This window comes from Scyliorhinus torazame, chromosome 1 (assembly GCF_047496885.1).
Source record: "Scyliorhinus torazame isolate Kashiwa2021f chromosome 1, sScyTor2.1, whole genome shotgun sequence".
NCBI classification, from domain to species: Eukaryota; Metazoa; Chordata; class Chondrichthyes; order Carcharhiniformes; family Scyliorhinidae; genus Scyliorhinus; species Scyliorhinus torazame.
Window position 1 is genome coordinate 33,359,923 of NC_092707.1, and position 18,662 is coordinate 33,378,584.

General features: G+C 44.7%; 1 protein-coding gene across 2 annotated transcripts in view; it reads left to right on the top strand.

Moving 5' to 3' along the window:
* morc2 (MORC family CW-type zinc finger 2) overlaps nucleotides 1-18,662 on the top strand; it is a 203,786-nt gene that overhangs the window by 173,844 nt on the left and 11,280 nt on the right. The window contains exons 21-25 of one of the 2 annotated variants that reach the window (XR_011936455.1): nucleotides 2,129-2,177; nucleotides 10,645-10,786; nucleotides 13,504-13,698; nucleotides 16,262-16,355; nucleotides 17,797-17,926. Coding sequence is in view for 1 of the 2 variants with exons in the window: in XM_072484185.1 (XP_072340286.1) it covers nucleotides 2,129-2,177; nucleotides 10,645-10,786; nucleotides 13,504-13,698; nucleotides 16,262-16,355 (480 nt within the window). In the remaining variant the exon portion in view is untranslated. The remainder of the gene's footprint in view (nucleotides 1-2,128; nucleotides 2,178-10,644; nucleotides 10,787-13,503; nucleotides 13,699-16,261; nucleotides 16,356-17,796; nucleotides 17,927-18,662) is intronic. The other variant, XM_072484185.1, reaches the window with a different exon arrangement.

Genomic DNA, 18,662 nt, shown 5'->3' on the forward strand with positions numbered 1-18,662 from the left:
TATCCACAAACCTCTCGGCTTCCCCTCAGCTTAACGGGTGCACCACTGTGCATCCAGCCAACGCTCTAACTCCAAAACCCTGGCTCAAGCTGGTCAAACCGGTGGCACTTCCTGCAAATGTGGTCATCCAGACTGCACGGAACGTCTAGGAATTCTCATATGCTGCAGGCCGCGCAAAACACAGGACTGAGCACCTAAGTTAAAACACACTTACGTTAAATTAATTCCAAGTAAAATAATTGTTTATTATTTTTTTAGAAAGCTCGAACTCTTTATTTTCTTTAATGTAGCTTTAAATTGGAGAAAAACAACTTGTGCACTACTTAGCAATCAGCTCTCTGCATTGTAGCCTCTACTCAAACTCTAGATGTTGCTGACTGTCTGGTGCAGTATTCTCCTCTTGCACTCGCCTCTCGGTGCTGCCCACTTCTCTGCTTCTCTCTCTCTCTGTACTTTTTATTAACTCTCTCTTCTTGACACACATTTTATTGAACTCACCTACCTCTCTCTCTCTCTCCGCGCTGTTTATTTAATTCCTGCCCCCTCTCCCCGCACTCTTTACTGAAGTCTTGGTTCTCTCTCCACTCTTTACTCCAGCCTTGCCTCTCTCTGTGCTCTTTACTGAAGTCTTGCCTCTTTCTCCAAATAGATGAATCTAAACAATCCTTCTACACAACCTTTAACTGGACCCCGTGCTGCCTAACCTTGCCTAGGTCAGGGTCCTGGTGCTCTTGCTGCTCCCTCGGTGCTCCTCTCGCTGCTTTTTCTGGGACTTTTCTAGACCTCATGCTGCCTGATCTCACCCAGGTTGGATCCTCATAGAAATTACAGTGCAGAAGGAGGCCATTTGGCCCATCGAGTCTGCACCGGCTCTTCGAAAGAGCACCCTACCCAAGGTCAACACCGCCACCCTATCCCCATAACCTAGTAACCCCACCCAACACTAAGGGCAATTTTGGACACTAAGGGCAATTTATCATGGCCAATCCACCTAACCTGCATATCTTTGGGCTGTGGGAGGAAACCGGAGCACCCGGAGGAAACCCACGCACACACGGGGAGGACATGCAGACTCCGCACAGACAGTGACCCAAGCCGGAATCGAACCTGGGACCCTGGAGCTGTGAAGCAATTGTGCTATCCACAAGGCTACCGTGCTGCCCTAGACCCTGTACTTCACTGCAATGCTGACTGCAGGATACTCTTCCCAGACAGATCACTTTTTTTGTTGCCATTTTTCACGTGGCTTCATGAGCTGCTGAGAATGTTATCATGATGCTGTTCATCATCCAGCATCTTGCCTAAATAATAAGTACTTAGGTGAACCTAAAAAGGGAATGTTTTTGCAGCTGAGTTCAAGACGACTTAACCAGTATCAACAAACATTTCCAGCTTAATTAAATGCAGCAGAGACACTGCCAATATCTCCTCACTAAAAGTACTTTTAAGCTTCAATTTCAGCACTCCGATCATAGGCTAGCTAAAGAACTACTAACTCAGCATAGGCTAGTTTTGAAACCTGACATATTCCTAGCTTATATGGAGCCCAGAGCTCCCTACACTGACTAGTCGAGACATCAACATTTTTTATATTAACAACATGGTGCTTAAAGTTGGAGATCCAACATGTTGGATCATTTAGTGATGCAGGCCACAATTTTCCCACTCCATCCCCACAGCCACCACCAGTGTGCAGCATTGCAGTGTTTTGAACTATTTTCGCTCTGTTGAGTAGTTTAAAAGAGTACCCTGGTAATGGTGACAGTTCTCAGATCTAAATTATTATTTTGAGTAACTATATGAGAAGAAAGGGAAGAAATAGGCCAGTTTTGAGAGAACAGTCCACTTGCTTCACATAAAATGTCACTGAAACCGATAAAAGAATCAGGAAAAGATATTTTACTGCTATTTTTGGACTATAGTAAAGTGGCAGGAATTGTCTTTCAACACTTACTTAAAACAGTGTCCCTTTAATCTTGCATGATATTCCTTTCTTCTTGTAGGATGTAAATTAATATAGTAGTGTATTTGGTTTGTTGTAGATGGAAGCAACGTTTACTTCTGTAAACTATCAAGCTGGATTTGTGCTTGCCCGTGAGAAGTGTCTAACTGTTTGTTTTATTACAAGATTTCAGATAGTGGAGGAGAGGTTGAGGAGGAGATCAACACTTCAAAAGGTGAGAATATGTGATTCTATTTTCTGATCGAGTGCAATTGCTTGTTTGTTGAAATGTCGAAGAATACTGAACTGATGGAATGTGTTGGTCATCCTTCTGACGTGTTCGTTAATGTCCTGTGGGAAACAAGTTAACCTTGTGGCCATGTCATGGGATAGGTTTGGAAGTTTTTATAAGGAGTACTGTGTGCTTTAAAAAAAATCTTTCCCTCAATGTAATGGGTATCACAGAATACTACAGTGCAGAAGAGGCCCTTCGGCCCATCAAGTCTGCATCGACGCCTGAAAGACCCTGATCTGCCTACTTAATCCCACTTGCCACCACTTGGCCCATAGCCTTGAATGTTATGGCATGCTAAGTACTCATCCAGGTACTTTTTAAAGGATGTGAGGCATTCTGCCTCTACCACCCTTCCAGGCAGTGCATTCCAGACCATCACCACTCTCTGAGTAAAAGGTTTTTCCTCTAAACCTCCCACCCCTCACTTTGAACTTGTGTCCCCTCGTAACTAGCCCTTCTACTAAGGGGAACAGCTGCTCCCTATCCACCCTGTCCATCCCCCTCATAATCTTGCACACCTCAACCAGGTCACCCCTGGGTCTTCTCCCCTCCAGCGAAAACAACCTAAGCCTATCCAACCTCTCTTTATAACTTAAATGTTCCATTCCAGGCAACCTTCTGGTGAATCTTCTCTGCACCCCATCCAGTGCAATTACATCTTCCTGTAATGTGGCGACCAGAATTGTGCACACTACGGCAGCTGTGGCCTCACCAAAGTTCTATACAGCTCCATCATGACCTCCCAGCTTTTGTAATCTATGCTCGGTTTGTTAAAAGCGAGTGCCCCATATGCCTTTTTCACTTCTCTATTAACTTGCCCTTCTTCCTTCAGAGATCTATGGACAAACACGCCACGGTTAGAACATAGAACATAGAACAATACAGCGCAGTACAGGCCCTTCGGCCCACGATGTTGCACCGAAACAAAAGCCATCTAACCTACGCTATGCCATTATCATCCATATGTTTATCCAATAAACTTTTAAATGCCCTCAATGTTGGCGAGTTCACTACTGTAGCAGGTAGGGCATTCCACGGCCTCACTACTCTTTGCGTAAAGAACCTACCTCTGACCTCTGTCCTATATCTATTACCCCTCAGTTTAAAGTTATGTCCCCTCGTGCCAGCCATATCCATCCGCGGGAGAAGGCTCTCACTGTCCACCCTATCCAACCCCCTGATCATTTTGTATGCCTCTATTAAGTCTCCTCTTAACCTTCTTCTCTCCAACGAAAACAACCTCAAGTCCATCAGCCTTTCCTCATAAGATTTTCCCTCCATACCAGGCAACATCCTGGTAAATCTCCTCTGCACCCGCTCCAAAGCCTCCACGTCCTTCCTATAATGTGGTGACCAGAACTGTACGCAATACTCCAAATGCGGCCGTACCAGAGTTCTGTACAGCTGCAACATGACCTCCCGACTCCGGAACTCAATCCCTCTACCAATAAAGGCCAACACTCCATAGGCCTTCTTCACAACCCTATCAACCTGGGTGGCAACTTTCAGAGATCTATGTACATGGACACCTAGATCCCTCTGCTCATCCACACTTTCAAGAACTTTCCCTTTGTTCTTCGGAACTTCCCAGTGTCAGATCTTTCATAGTATACTTACTTGTTAAATCACTCCTTCCAGAGTCTATCACCTCACACTTTTTGGGGTTAAATTCCATCTTACCCGTCCAATTGACCATCCAGTCTATATCTTCCTGTACACCAAGACACTCAACCTCACTGTTAACCACCCAGCTAATCTTTGTGTCATCCGCAAACTTACTGCTCTGACCCCCCTCATAGTCATCTATGTCATTCATATAAATGACAAACAATAGGGGGCCCAGCACAGATTGCTGTGGTACACCACTGGTTTCCAGACACTAAATCAGTCGTCTAGCATCACCCAATGTCTTTTAACCCTAAGCCAATTATGAATCCACCTTTTCAAATTACCCTGTATCCCATGTGCATTTGCCTTCTTAATAAGTCTCCCATGTGGGACCTTGTCAAAGGCTTTGCTGAAATCCATGTAAACTACATGAACTACACTACCCTCATGTATAAATTTGGTTACATGTGTAGCCAGTTAAAATGGCTAACTCCCGATTTAGAATGGCTAACCCCGATTTAAAATGGCGAACGGCAAAGGCAGATGGGAAAATCAGCCAACAGGACTAAAACAAGCAGCTACAGGTAGACTGTGTATTCACCTCTGGGAAGGCCAGACAAGATCGATACCAGTAACCATCAGCACAACAAAACACCAGCCATCTGCATACTAATGAGCAGGCCCGGGAGCAATGTGCAACATTTTAGACACAAAACCAACCCAGACTCAGCGGCGCCAGCAAAAGACACAAAGGGAGGTGAACGACCCCCTCAAGACCGCCCATCGATCAAGGAATCGCTCCAGCACTGGAGAATATCGAACCAAGTGATTGGGACAAAGTCCAATCACTTGGAACCAGGTACAGGGTCCGCCCCGAAAGGCGGGAAGCCCCTGGGGACTATAAGAATAGAGTCCAAGTTCAAATCGACCCGTCTGCTAGCCCTGCTGCATCCTCCTGCACCCTTCTGCTTCTTCTTCTTGACCGGGTCACTCAGCAACGCAGACCAACCCTTGACAGTGACCGGTCCAGCCATCGCAAAACATCCAGTAAGTCTTACTTCAACGCTCGCAACGAGATAGGCGCTCCTAGCTATCAATCCGTACCAACTTCGAATCCCGCAGGCTCAGAACCCGAACGAAAGGCCATTCGTTTCCCTGACCTGGTGGGCCATTTCCAAGTTAAGTATTGGCCTGTTAGTTGTAGGAAGTAGCTTAGACGTAGAATTTATGCATGAGTATTGATTACTGTATATAATAAATGTGCTTTGATTTAACTCTTACTAAGCGGTGTATTGGATTATTGATCATTACTCAGACTTGAACCACGTGGCGGTATCAGAAAGATACTTGGCGACTCAAGAGCAAAGGTGATAGAACAGAGCAATTAAACAAAAGCAAAAGTTAGCAACATTTATTTGGCGACATCCTGACGGGACCCGATCTAGAAGTGGAAAACCACTCGGGGAGAACCCAGAATTTGAATTAGAGATCCAATTGGAAACAGAAAACCACAAGTGTTCAAGCAGTTCTGATTAATAGTCATAATTCGGAAGTGTGTGTATGCATGCGTAACTAACAGGGCTATAAGGTAAAACTGATAGATTTTTTGTTGCGTCAAAACTGTCGGAAGTTTGTATATCGGAAAGTAGCGAAAGCCGTACCCGTATTTACAGCACCGCCTTAGCTCCCCTGTTCCAAATTTAAAAGAAGCATTCGGATAGGAAAGATGGCAATGCAGCGCCTAATGAACCCAGAGGAATTTGCGGTCGCAGCGACCAGCAGCAGTAGAGTGCGACAATGTCCCATTTGGGAGGAAGAGATCAGGAAATATCTCAAAGGGAAAGGATGGCCCCTTTGGAATGATTTTTGTGAAAACGAGGAATCGGGTCCCGGGAGTATAGGACATACTTGGTGGGAGACCATGAGCGAGATCCACAAAAAGAGCTTAGGGAAAGCTCGCAAGCCGATGGCAATCGTGTCCTGCTTGGCACAATTGCGAGGCACAGAGGAGGTCGTTAGGACGCTCCGGAAAGAAGTTGAAGGCATACATCGGATGAGTAAGGTCGATGTAAGCGAGGTAGAAAAGGAGAATTTAGACTTGAGAAGGAAATTGGCAGCAAAAGATGTAGAGGTGGATGACGCCAAAAAGGCTCACCAGTCTTGTCTGGCTCACTTAAGCAGCTTCCAGTCTCAATACGAAAAGGCTTATCAGGACTCGCAACGTGCAGTCCTGGTACGAGAGGAAAGGGAAAAACAGGTAGAAGCGTTACAGAGACAGTGTAGCGATCTAAAGGCAGCATTAAGAGCACTCCATGCTGCCACCACAACAAAGACAAAGCACGCTAGATCACGCAAAGTGCCGGAAGCAGATTGCAGAGCTGCAATCACTGCTTTCTGTTCAAAAGGGTTTTCAGGAAACCTTTGGGGAAAAATTAGATCAGGAAGACGGCCCTGATTGGGAAGAGTTGAATGAAACAGCGCAGAGATATGTTCAGGGAACATGTGCGCAGGGAAAGTCACAAAAGAGAAAAGCGCCCCAACCCCCCACACAGCAGATAGTTCACGCTCCAATGAACCCTGTAACCACCCACCGCACAGCCACATCGGACGATGTGGAATTTCTATATTCCACCCCCTTAACAGTGACCCAATTACAGGACACGTGCGATAAGATCACACCGTTTCTCCCCACCTCAGACCCCCACCATTTCTTTGCCACAGTTAAACATCAGGCGACCATGTACGGCCTGGATGAGAGAGAGAGCGGGTAAAGCTCACCGTTTTAAGTTTAGATCCGTCAGTAGCAGCAGCCCCTCCCGACCCACAGAATGTAGGAGGAGGCACCCTTGCAGAAATGCATACCGCGATCCTGGATGCGATCGGGTATAACCGGGGTGACCCCGTAGATGGCCTCTATAAGTGCAGGCAGGAAAAGACAGAACACCCCACAGCGTTTGCTGGACGCCTGTGGATTCATTTCACAGCAGTTTTCGGTAATTTAGAACGCGCCTATTTGTCCCAAGACGGTATGGCCAAATGGACCGCACCCTTATCTCCCATGCCACAGAGGCAGGACAAAAAGCCTGTACGAATTTTGACCCCTCAGAGGAAGCCCACAAGGAGAAATGGGTTTTTAAAAGATTGTCCCGCGCCTGGGAGCAGTCTGTACAAAGCAAACCCACAGTTAAAAATCCTGAAGAACAGCAGGCAGAAGCAGACAAACCCGCAGCTAGGGAACCTGAGGAAGAGCAGGCAGACATGCATCCAGTTAAAACGCACCAGAATCCCGCATGGGTAAACGTAGGAAGCAACAGCCCCCACCAGAAACCAGCGGAATGTTATAATTGCGGACAATTAGGACATTACGCACGAGAATGTCAAGCCCCCCTGAAACTGCAACGCAATCAGCCCACAAATGCCCCCCCCGAACCAGCGAAGACACCAACAGCCCCAACCCCTCACCCAGGGAACCATACCCAAGGGAATAATGCACCAGAGAGCCTGCTCCACCTTATGTGCCCCAGGGGTCATGTTACAACTGTGGGCAGCCAGGACACTTCGCCCGAGATTGCAGGAGACCCCCACCAGCTAGACTAGCCCCCAGATATGAAAGAGAACACCGCCCACAGCAGCTACAAGGTCCCAGCTGCCCCATGCAAACTGTGCGTGCTTACCCACCACTTCTCATGGCAGCGCTACCTCAGCAAGGCCACTTCATTTTTGTTTCACTCCTCTTTCCTTTCTTCTTCGGTCACGCTGCACTCCCTCCATATGCTAATTACACCCCAGCCCAAATGTGATTTACGATGCCCCGTATTCTGATGGAACCTGCAGAATGTTGTTTGTACGTTTGTTAAATGTTGTATGTCCGTAAGGAGAATTTTTTTCTCACTGCCCCACGCCTATTCGGCTGAAACCTCTGAGGACTTGCCTACAGAGACTCACCATTGCCAGACACCAGTTCGGCTGAAACCTCTGAGAGCTTGTCTGCAGAGACTGGTTACGGAACCAGACGCCCGTTCGTAACTGCCCTTCTGGTTCGAAGGAAAGAACCACTACGGCAGCCCCACCACGATGACTACATTTTTGCCCGTTCTTGTCGGTTGCTCAGGCAGTGGGGAAACGGCTTGGGACCCGCCCTGCTTGGGAATCCCCCCTCTGGTCAACTACGCTCGGGTAGGAGAGATACGGCATTGGTAGCCGTCCTACCTGGGGACTCCATCCAAATCGTTGCGGCCCATACGCACCTCATTTTGGCATTTTTCTTTCAAAATGTTTTGTTTTGTTTAGGTAACCTTTAGGTTGCCGGCCATCTGCTATTTACATCCTGGAACATTTGGATGCTAAGTCAGCATTGGTTCATTATTGGGAAGTGTGCCATGTCCTAAAATTTGTTTTTTTGGAAAAAAAATGAGGGAGTCACACATAGTGACCAATTATAAAGGGAATAATTGGCACCAAAGGACAGACACACTAGCGTACAAGATATTAAACAAAGATAGTTACAGACACTATGCCTGTTTCTACAGAACTCCAGAAGCTCCAGGACCGGAGAAGACAGAGAAAGAAAAGGAAAGAGAAGAGCCATGAGGACTTCCTTCAAGTGAATCACCCTTGTGCTTTTGGACATTTGGTTGCACGTGACCGCGAACCCCATGACTTCAAGAACCCCAGCCTTTAATGTTTCACTATCCCGCAGTACCCAGAGCCCAGTCACCAGCGACACTACAGCATCTTGGTGTGCCAGGTTTATAACCTGGTACTCTCTGTCCTATGTAATCGAAACATTACTAGCATTAGCGATACTCTGCTACATTGTGCAGACTATGCGTCTACGGAAATGGAGAAGGAGAGCGCTTGAACCCCGGTATGTAGGATCAGATCCCCTATGTTCGGTTACGACCAGACCCCCGACCCCCGCGATCGATAATACAGTACATTCACTTGCGTTTATTGTTATTGTAAATAAAGAACTGTAAAGAACTTTTTCATGAGCAAATTGTATGATCCTGAGCTTGACTGCCAAGCAAGGAAAGACTGTATGAAATGCTATGATTTTGTTGTATGATTGTGGAAGGTAGGATAATGGAATGTTTAAGTGAATGTAGTGTATTAAGAATAAGTTAGAGGTTCCCAGTTTATTGTTTTGTAATGCATGTCCCTGTCTGATATAGCGCCCTTAGAATTGTTAGTTAAAGTTTTTTTGCATAGCTATGGTCAGTGCAGAGGCCATGAAGGAAGTGTGTCCCCCCCGAGGTCAGGGAATGGAAAGCAACATAGTGATGTGATCCTTCACGCTTCACGTTAGGATCACAAGGAGGGAATGTAGCCAGTTAAAATGGCTAACTCCCGGTTTAGAATGGCTAACCCCGATTTAAAATGGTGAACGGCAAAGGCTGATGGGAAAAGCAGCCAACAGGACTAAAACAAGCAGCTACAGGTAGACTGTGTATTCACCTCTGGGAAGGCCGGACAAGATCGATACCAGTAACCATCAGCACAACAAAACACCAGCCATCTGCATACTAATAAGCAATCCCCGGGAACAATGTGCAACATTTTAGACACACAAAGCCAACCCAGACTCAGCGGCGCCAGCAAAAGCCTACACAAAGGGAGGTGAACGACCACCTCAAGACTGCCCATTGATCAAGGAATCGCTTCAGCATTGGAGAATATCGAACCACGTGATTGGGACAAAATCCAATCACTTGGAACCAGGTACAGGGTCCGCCCCGAAAGGCGGGAAGCCCCTGGGGACTATAAGAATAGAGTCCAAGTTCAAATCAACCCTTCTGCTAGCCCTGCTGCATCCTCCTGCACCCTTCTGCTTCTTCTTGACCGGGTCACTCAGCAACGCAGACCAACCCTTGACAGTGACCGGTCCAGCCATCGCGAAACATCCAGTAAGTCTTACTTCAACGCTCGCAACGAGATAGGCGCTCCGAGCTACCAATCTGTACCAACTTCGAATCACACAGGCTCAGAACCCGAACAAAAGGCCATTCGTTTCCCTGACCTGGTGGGCCATTTCCAAGTTAAGTATTGGCCTGTTAGTTGTAGGAAGTAGCTTAGACGTAGAATTTATGCACGAGTATTGATTACTGTATATAATAAATGTGCTTTGATTTAACTCTTGCTAAGCAGTGTATTGGATTATTGATCATTACTCGGACTTGAACCACGTGGCGGTATCAGAAAGATACTTGGCGACTCAAGAGCAAAGGTGATAGAACAGAGCAATTAACTAAGGCAAAAGTTAGCAACACATGCTCAAAAAATTCAATCAAATTTGTTAGGCATGACCTCCCTCTGACAAAGACATGCTGACTATCCGTGATCAAACCTTGCCTCTCCAAGTTGAGATAGATTCTCTCCTTCAGAATAATCTCCAGTAGGGTCTTTTCACAGTAACTTCATTGCAGTGTTAATGTAAGCCTACTTGTGACAATAAAGATCATTTTTTTTTTTAGTAGTTTCCCAACCACTGATATGAGACTCACTGGTCTGTAGTTCCCTGGCTTGTCTCGACAATCTTTCTTAAATAGTGGGACCACATTAGGGGCTGGTTTAGCACAGTGGTATAAACAGCTGGCTTGCAATGCCAGCAGCGCAGGTTCAATTCCCGTACCGGCCTCCCCGAACAGGCACTGGAATGTGGCGACTAGGGGCTTTTCACAGTAACTTCATTGAAGCCTACTTGTGACAATAAGCGATTATTATTACATTAGCTGTTCTCCAGTCCTCTGGCACCTTCCCCACATATTTGTTGTTGAAACGTTTTGTTGTTCCTGTGCAGACCGAGGGCTTCTTGTAGAAGTAAAGGTGAATAAGGAATGGTACACCGGGCGAGTTACTGATGTTGCAGCAAGTAAACAGTCGGTTCGGTGGAAGGTCAAGTTTGATTATGTTCCAACTGCAACCACTCCAAGAGACAGATGGTGAGAATATTGTTTTATTTCTTTCCTTCTCTCTCCCTGCTGCACAGCACCAGACACACAGATGCTGTTTCAATGTGGCAGTCCCTCAGTAACCTAGAATAAACCTCATTTATAAATGGGACCAATGATTTGTTGCAGTATGTCATCTGTCCAAGAACCAGTGTTGTATTGGAAGCTCTGTAAACAATGAAAATGCCACTTTGAGTAGCAAATCACTTGTCCTATTTGCAGAGCTGTTCTACCTCATCTGATTGTTTTGGAATCATACTGTCTTCTACTTCAACTGGTTTTGTCCAGGACTTCATAGCAGTGGACTCTTCACCTTCTCTCAGTTTTTCTTTCCTTATGCAGAAAAGTGTATTTTAAAACTTGTTCACTGTGTTGTTGCCACCACTTTCTGATCAACTCTGTCTTCTCTCCTCTCTTTAAACCTTGGTGGTGTCTGATGGAAAGTCTTGACTTGGCACCTAAGGTGCTCAGTTTAGAAAAGATCTGATCTGCAGACACCCTGACTATTCAATGTTTGTTTTGTCATATGTCATTTTCCAAAGTAATGCAACGTTTTGAACAATGTTCAATATTTGGAACCTGAAAATATGCATTCAACCAAATCTATCCTTCCATCACAGTAGCTTCTCACAAGAACTAGGATCTGTGTGCTCTCTGGTAATGGAGTCTCAATGTGTATCAAAGAATAATCAGCCTGTAGAATTATTTTCTCCAGAGAGCAGTGGGGGGAGAGTCCTTGATTAATTTTATGGCTGAGTTAAATAGATTTCTTGATTGATGAGCCAGTCAAGGGTTTTAGGAGCAGACGAGAAAATAGAGTTGAAGCGACAAACAGATCAGTCATGATCTGATTAAATGGCAGAGCAGGCTCGAATGGCCTACTAACGAAAGAGAAAATGCTGGAAAATCTCAGCAGGTCTGGCAGCATCTGTAGGGAGAGAAAAGAGCTAACGTTTCGAGTCCGATGACTCTTTGTCAAAGCTTTTCTCTTTTCTCTCTCCACTGATGCTGCCAGACCTGCTGAGATTTTCCAGCATTTTCTCTTTTGTTTCAGATTCCAGCATCCGCAGTAATTTCCTTATTGAATGGCCTACTGCTGCTAATTCGTATGTTCATATTGCTCTATTCTTTTAAACATTTGTACTTCTAATGCAAACTGTTGAGATTGGATCAGTATTTTGCCTTTGGTACCCAGTGTTGGCCTTTAGTGCTAGATCAAGTGAAGAAGATCTTTGAAGCAAAGAAAAGCCTCCTTCAACGTTGTCAAACAATGTGCTGAAACTACATGCCTGTACCAACTTCTTTCTGAATTTGCTAACCGTATAAAGCAATATTGTGCTGTAGGCTCTCACACTCGTCGCAATGTTTTGAATATCCAGTTTTTTATTCAGATCAATTGAATATCTTGAGTATTCAAAGAAAACAAAGAAATGTCACCTTTTCATTTGTCTAGTAAGGAATATACACACACTTATTGTGAGGTGGAACCCCATTTACTTTGACCTGGACAGCTTAGATTTATGTAAGCATGGTCAAGACTTTGGGATTGTATGCATTTGGCTTAGATATCCAAGTATTTTCAGCAGTAGATCAAGTAGCGGTACAGTGGTAGTAAACGCAATGAAAAGAGTAGGCCAGTCAGCCTCGAGCCTCTACTTCTGTACAGTGAAATCATGTCTGATCTGTAACATTAATCCATTTACTTGACTTGGGTCTGTATTCTTTAATACCCAGATCCAACAAAAATCTTAGTTTTTAAATTTTTAATTGACCTAGCCGCAGCAACCTTTTGATAAGAGGAGTTCTAGATTTCCACTGCCCTTTCCGTGCGGGATGTTTTAAACCGGTTGGCTCACGTTTTAAAATCATGTTCTTCTTTGTGCTGGAATTCCTCCCAACAGACTAAACAATTTCTCCATTCCTTATTGTACCCTTTAATCATCTTAAACACCTTGGTCAGACCACTTCTTAATCTTCTATATTTGAGCAAATTCAACACCAGTCTATTTAACCTGTTCTTATAAATTAATCCTTTTAATCCAGGTATCTTTCTTGTGAATCTGTGCGGCAGTATCTCTAATGCCAATATATCCTTCCTGAGGTGCAATACCCATGCTCCAGGTGCAAACTAGCTAGGTCTGTATATGACCGAACATAACTTCCACCCAGATGAAGGATAACATGCCATTAACATTTTTCTTTATATTTTGGAAATGGATTTAATTTTATGCCACCCACTCATCAAATCATTTCCAAAAACAATTTGGAGTCAGCAGAATCATGATTAAAACATAGCCAGCTCTCAATCTGTTTGATTCTTTGGTTCTCGAATCAAATCATGTTTTCTTCCTTCAGTCTGTTTCACTTTTTGTCTTCCACTCAATTGCTGTGTATCTTTGGATGTCAGTCGGACTGCCTTTGGATGTCCATCTCTGGTGTGTGTCTTGGTCCATCCGGCCAGCCTGTTGGCCAGTCCTTCCCAAGTCCATCTGTCAGCATGGGACCGAATCGCCCCTGATTGATTTATGCATTCTAATGTGTTAGTTTTCACACACATTTCAATTTATAAAATGTTGCAAATGACCATAAATAGTTTGCAAAACCGGTTAATCGCTGTAAAAGCAGCTAACGGGCATATGGTAACTATCAGTTGTCATTTTTGTGAACATTTCATGGTGTTTTAATTTTGATGTGTTTTATTCCTGCAGGGTTGAGAAGGCAAGTATGGATGTGAGGCTGATGAAACCGCCATCTCCGGAATACCCGACACCTGACACACTGGGCGTGGAAGAGGACATTTCTGTGGAAACGGGATCAACTTCAGACAGCACCAGGATGGAGCCAGACACTACACAACCGACAACTAGCAAAGAGACTGTCGAAGCACTAGTGGTCAGCTTCAGGTGAGAGAATGATGGCTCATTACTTTTTTCTACGGGATAAAGGCATTGCTGGCTAGGCCTGCATTTAGTATCCATCCCTAATTGTCCTTAAGAAGGTGGTGGTGAGCTGCCTTCTTGAACTGCGACAGTCAATGTGATACAGGTACACCCATTACGCTGTTGGGAAAGGATTTCCAGGATGTTGCCCCAGTGACAGTGAAGAAACGGCCATATATTTCCAAGTCAGGATGGTGAGTGGCTTGGAGAGAACTCCTGTGGTGGTATTCCCAGATATCTGCTGCTCTTGTCCTTCTAGATGGTAGTAGTCGTGGGTTTAGAAGGTGCGGCCTAAGGAACCTTGGAGTGTTTCTGCAGTGCGTCTTGTAAATGGTACACATTTCTTCTTCCACTGTGCATCAGAGGTGGTGGAGTTGAATGTTTCGGAAATGGGTACCAATCAAGTGAGCTGCTTTGTCCTGAATGGAGTCCACCTTATTGAGTGTTGTTGGAGCTGCACTCATCCAGGCCAATTCTATCACACTGGTGACTTGCCCTGTAGATGATGGTCAGAGGTGTTAACCGCACAGGATTCCTAATCTTTGACCTGCTCTTGTAGTTACTGTATTTATATGGCTAGCCTGGTTGGGCTTCTGGTCAATGGTAAACCCCAGGGTGTTGATAGCACTGTTGCTTCACAGCGCCAGGGACCGAGGTTAGATTCCCAGCTGGGCCACTGTCTGTGTGGAGTCTGCACGTTCTCTCCGTGTCTGCGTGAGTTTCACTCTGGGTGCTCCAGTTTCCTCCCACAGTCCAAAGATATGCTTGTTAGGTGAGTTGGACGTTCTGAATTCTCCCTCAGTGTACCCGAAGAGGCGCCGTAGTATGGCGCCTAGGGGATTTTCACAGTAACTTCCTTGCAGTGTTAATGTAAGTCTACTTGTGACACTAATTAATTATTATTATAGTGGGGAATTCAGTGATGGTAAAGCTATTGAATGTTATGTGGCAAGATCTCTTGTTGGAGGTGGTCATTGCCTGGTACTTGTGTGGTGTGAATGTTACTTGCCACTTGTCAGCCCAAGCCTAGATGTTGTCCAGGTCTTGGTGCATTTGGACATGGACTGCTTCAGTATCTGAGCGTTGCAAATGGTGCTGAACATAATAATAATAATCTTTATTGTCACAAGTAGGCAACAAGAAGTTACTGTGAACAGCCCCTAGTCGCCATATTCCGGCGCCTGTTCGGGTACACGGAGGGAGAATTCAGAATGTCCAAATTACCTAACCGCATGTCTTTCGGGACTTGTGGGACGAAACCGGAGCACCCGGAGGAAACACACGCAGACACCAGGAGAACGTGCAGACTCCGCGCACACAGTGACCCATGCTGGGAATCGAACCTGGGGCCCTGGCACTGTGAAGCAATGGTGCTAACCACTGTGCTACCGTGCCACCCTATTGTGCAATCATCGGCAAACATCCCCACTTCTGACCTTTATGATGGAAAGAAGATAGTTGAAGAGACAACTGAAGATTATTGGGCCTGGAGCCCAACCTTGAGGAACTCCTGTAGTGATGTCCTGGAACTGAGGTGATTGACTTCCAACAAACACAAACAATTTCCTTTGTGCCAGGTATGACTCCAACCAGAGTTTACCGCCCTGATTCCCATTGACTCCAGTTTTGCTGGGACTCCTTGATATTATACTCCGTTAAATGCTGCCTTGATATTAAGGGTAGTCACTCTCACCTCACCATGTCTACCTTCCATTTGAAGGTCACGGAAAATGTCTAAACCCTAAGGAACATGATTGTGGCATCTTTCTGATTAAAACTGATGTGTATTGATTGTCCACTTTATCCTTCAGAAACAAATAAGGAATATTTTTCCATATTTCGCTCCTTTTAAGGCTTCTTCTGGGATACAACGCATATGGTGGCCCTTGCCCAAATGGTAATTCTTGATGTCCAATATTAGATCTCCGATATTAGATCTGAGGCCAGTCACAATTTGTCCGTCTCTGCATTTCCATCAGGGGTCACAGGGTATTAATCAGGAGTTGAAACTCCTGTCCATTTATCTTTGTATACTGGAGTCAAGGATAATATCCCTCACTTCTGTGCCAGTTGAAATTTGAACGCTCTTCACATCGCAGGAATTGAACCTAGGTCTTACGGATCATTACTACATTACACAGTACATTGATCAATTAAATGCCAAGGGTAAGCTCCCACTATTACTTCAAACTTCAGTATTTGTGTGGCAGCTTGCTTCAGTTCATGGACCGGCACCTGACATATAGCCATGTGGTTATGCTTGAGATGAGGTATTGCGCCAATCTGTCTCAAGTTTATGTATGGTATTTTAAAGATGAATATAGTTTTCTTTTTTTTTTAAAATATAAATTTAGAGTACCCAATTAATTTTTTCCAATTAAGGGGCAATTTCACGTGGCCAATCCACCTAGCCTGAACATCTTTGGGTTGTGGGTGCGAAACCCACGCAGACACGGGGAGAATGTGCAAACTCCACATGGAAGGATGAATATAGTTTAATTAAAATAATTTTTTCTCTTCTACTTAGAAACGCTTTGCGATATTTTCTGCCACCAAATTACAGGGTAACAAAGGAGGAGTTGAGTTCAATGACACCGGAAGAGCTGGCTTCATTTCCGCTGGTAAGTTTTCGCACAAAGGTGTGAAACATTTATTAACATGTCTGTGCTCCCCTCCCCATCCACACATTTCTTACCCCCACCCCAGTTTCTGTATTGTACATGTTCTGTGATCTTTCAGAAACTGCAGCGGTTGGGGGGTGGAGGATATTTTTTAAAATATATTTATTATTAGTTTTTTTTCCTATTTTTAAAATAATAAACACAATAAATAATGAATTGAAGCAAAATGGGTATAGACAGAACAAGTTATTGCAAGCCTAAACACAAGCAACACAGTACATAATAGATTCTGAACAGGTCAGTTGAGGAACCAGAGCCTCTAGCTTAAATGCTGCATGAATCCAACAACAAGATGTCACTGTGAGTGGGGAAAAGAGGGCAAAATCTTATCAGTGCAGAAGGAAACAATACAGGTACACACTCCAAAGTATTGAATTCAGACTAGCAACTTGAAATGGATTAAATTGAGTTGAACTAAAGCTTAGCAAAAGCAATTTAGAATACCCAATTAATTTTTTCCAATGAAGGGGCAATTTAGTGCGGCCAATCCACCTACCCTGCACATCTTTGGGTTGTGGGGGCGAAACCCACGCAAACACTGGGAGAATGTGCAAAACTCCACACGGACAGTGACCCGGAGCCGGGATCGCACCAGGGACCGGGGCACCGTGAGGCAGCAGGGCTAACCCACTGCACCACCGTGCTGCCCGGAACATAAGGATTTAAGATGGGGGGTCCATACTTTATGAAATGCATTGGATTTAGAGGGGTAAACAGATATACAAAATCCCACAGGGATACATTCCATAATCGGCCTATGCCAATTTTGGATAGAGGGGTATTTGTCACTCAACCAGGAGCATAGGATATTTTTAGGAGCAGGACCAGTCAGGATATTTTATAGCCTTTTGTCGTTAGAATCTGTGATTCTCCCATCCAGGAGATGCAGAATCAGAAATACAGATTAGACTCTAAGGCTCTCTCAAAAATTCTCTCCAGTGTTGACCGCACATGACCAATAGGATTGAATCTTGACACAGGCCCATAGACAATGTATATAATCGTCCTCACATACCTGGCACTTTAGGCACATCGGGGATGAGGCAGGATCTGACCTGTGTCTAAAACTACCCGTAATATGAGTAGGGTGTACTACCTTGAACTGGGTCTCCTTAATGTAAACTGAAATTCTATCGGCATTATCCCATATGTTACCCCATGTTTCCTCATCAATCTTGATAGTTAAGACTTTTTCCTGTGCCTGCAGGACATTGTGTGGTGATGCAGACCATGAAGTTCAAAACATCATTGAACTTACTAATCAATTGTTTAGGCTCCACAGAAATCAGGATTCATTCCACTGTGGAAATTGAGGAGTCAAGATTCAGGGAAGTCCTTTTAAGGATAAAGTCTGTAAGCTGTAAATATTTTTTTTAAAAAGGATTGCCTCAGAATGCCAAATTTCTGACATAGCTGCTCAAAGGATGATGAGGAGGCATCTCTGAACATGTCTCCCAGCCTACAAAAGCCTCTTTCTCTTCAGGTATCGAATCCATGGGCGATAAGAGCAGGTGAGAAGTCTGGACTGCCCTGGAAATGAGAGAGAGTGGAAGTGAGTTTAGATCTCCCTTCGAGTTGGGGACCAACCTCAACGCTCTGAAGAGTATTATTAATAATAGGATTATCACACTTAGCAGAGCCTGCACTAATGTCACCATAAATAAGACCTGTAGAGGGAACATTGACTGTTCTGCTTCGATGTCAAGCCATATGGATGCAGGATCCATCCTACCCTAATCTCTGGTGAATCTTTGATAAGAGGCCAGCTGATATAGCCTAATGTTCAGGAGACCCAGCATCTGGTAACTGGAGCTCAGCAAACTTCAGACAAGGTTTCTATTTGTTCCAAATAAATGTACTGATCATTCCATTAATTTCTTTAATGACTAGCCAACAGCAAAATAGGCAGCATTTGTAAAGAATGTAACAATCTGGGCAATATGTTCATTTTAATTAGGGCGATCCTCCCAAGCCATGAAATCGGGTGCGCAGACCACCAAGCAAGATCCCATCTAATAGCTACTATCAATTGGGGGAAGTTGGCCCCATATAGCTGCCTAAAGGAAGTGGTCATGGAAACTACAAGACATTTAAATCCTCTGGGGGGAACCATCTAAAGTAGAAATTAGCATGGGGGGGTGGTTTTAACAGATGCTAAAGACTTGCTACCTGTTCAGCAAGTGTTGCAGTATAAATCAAGTAGGATTTGCACAAGAATTAACTTGGCCAAGTTGGTATCATTCTTGT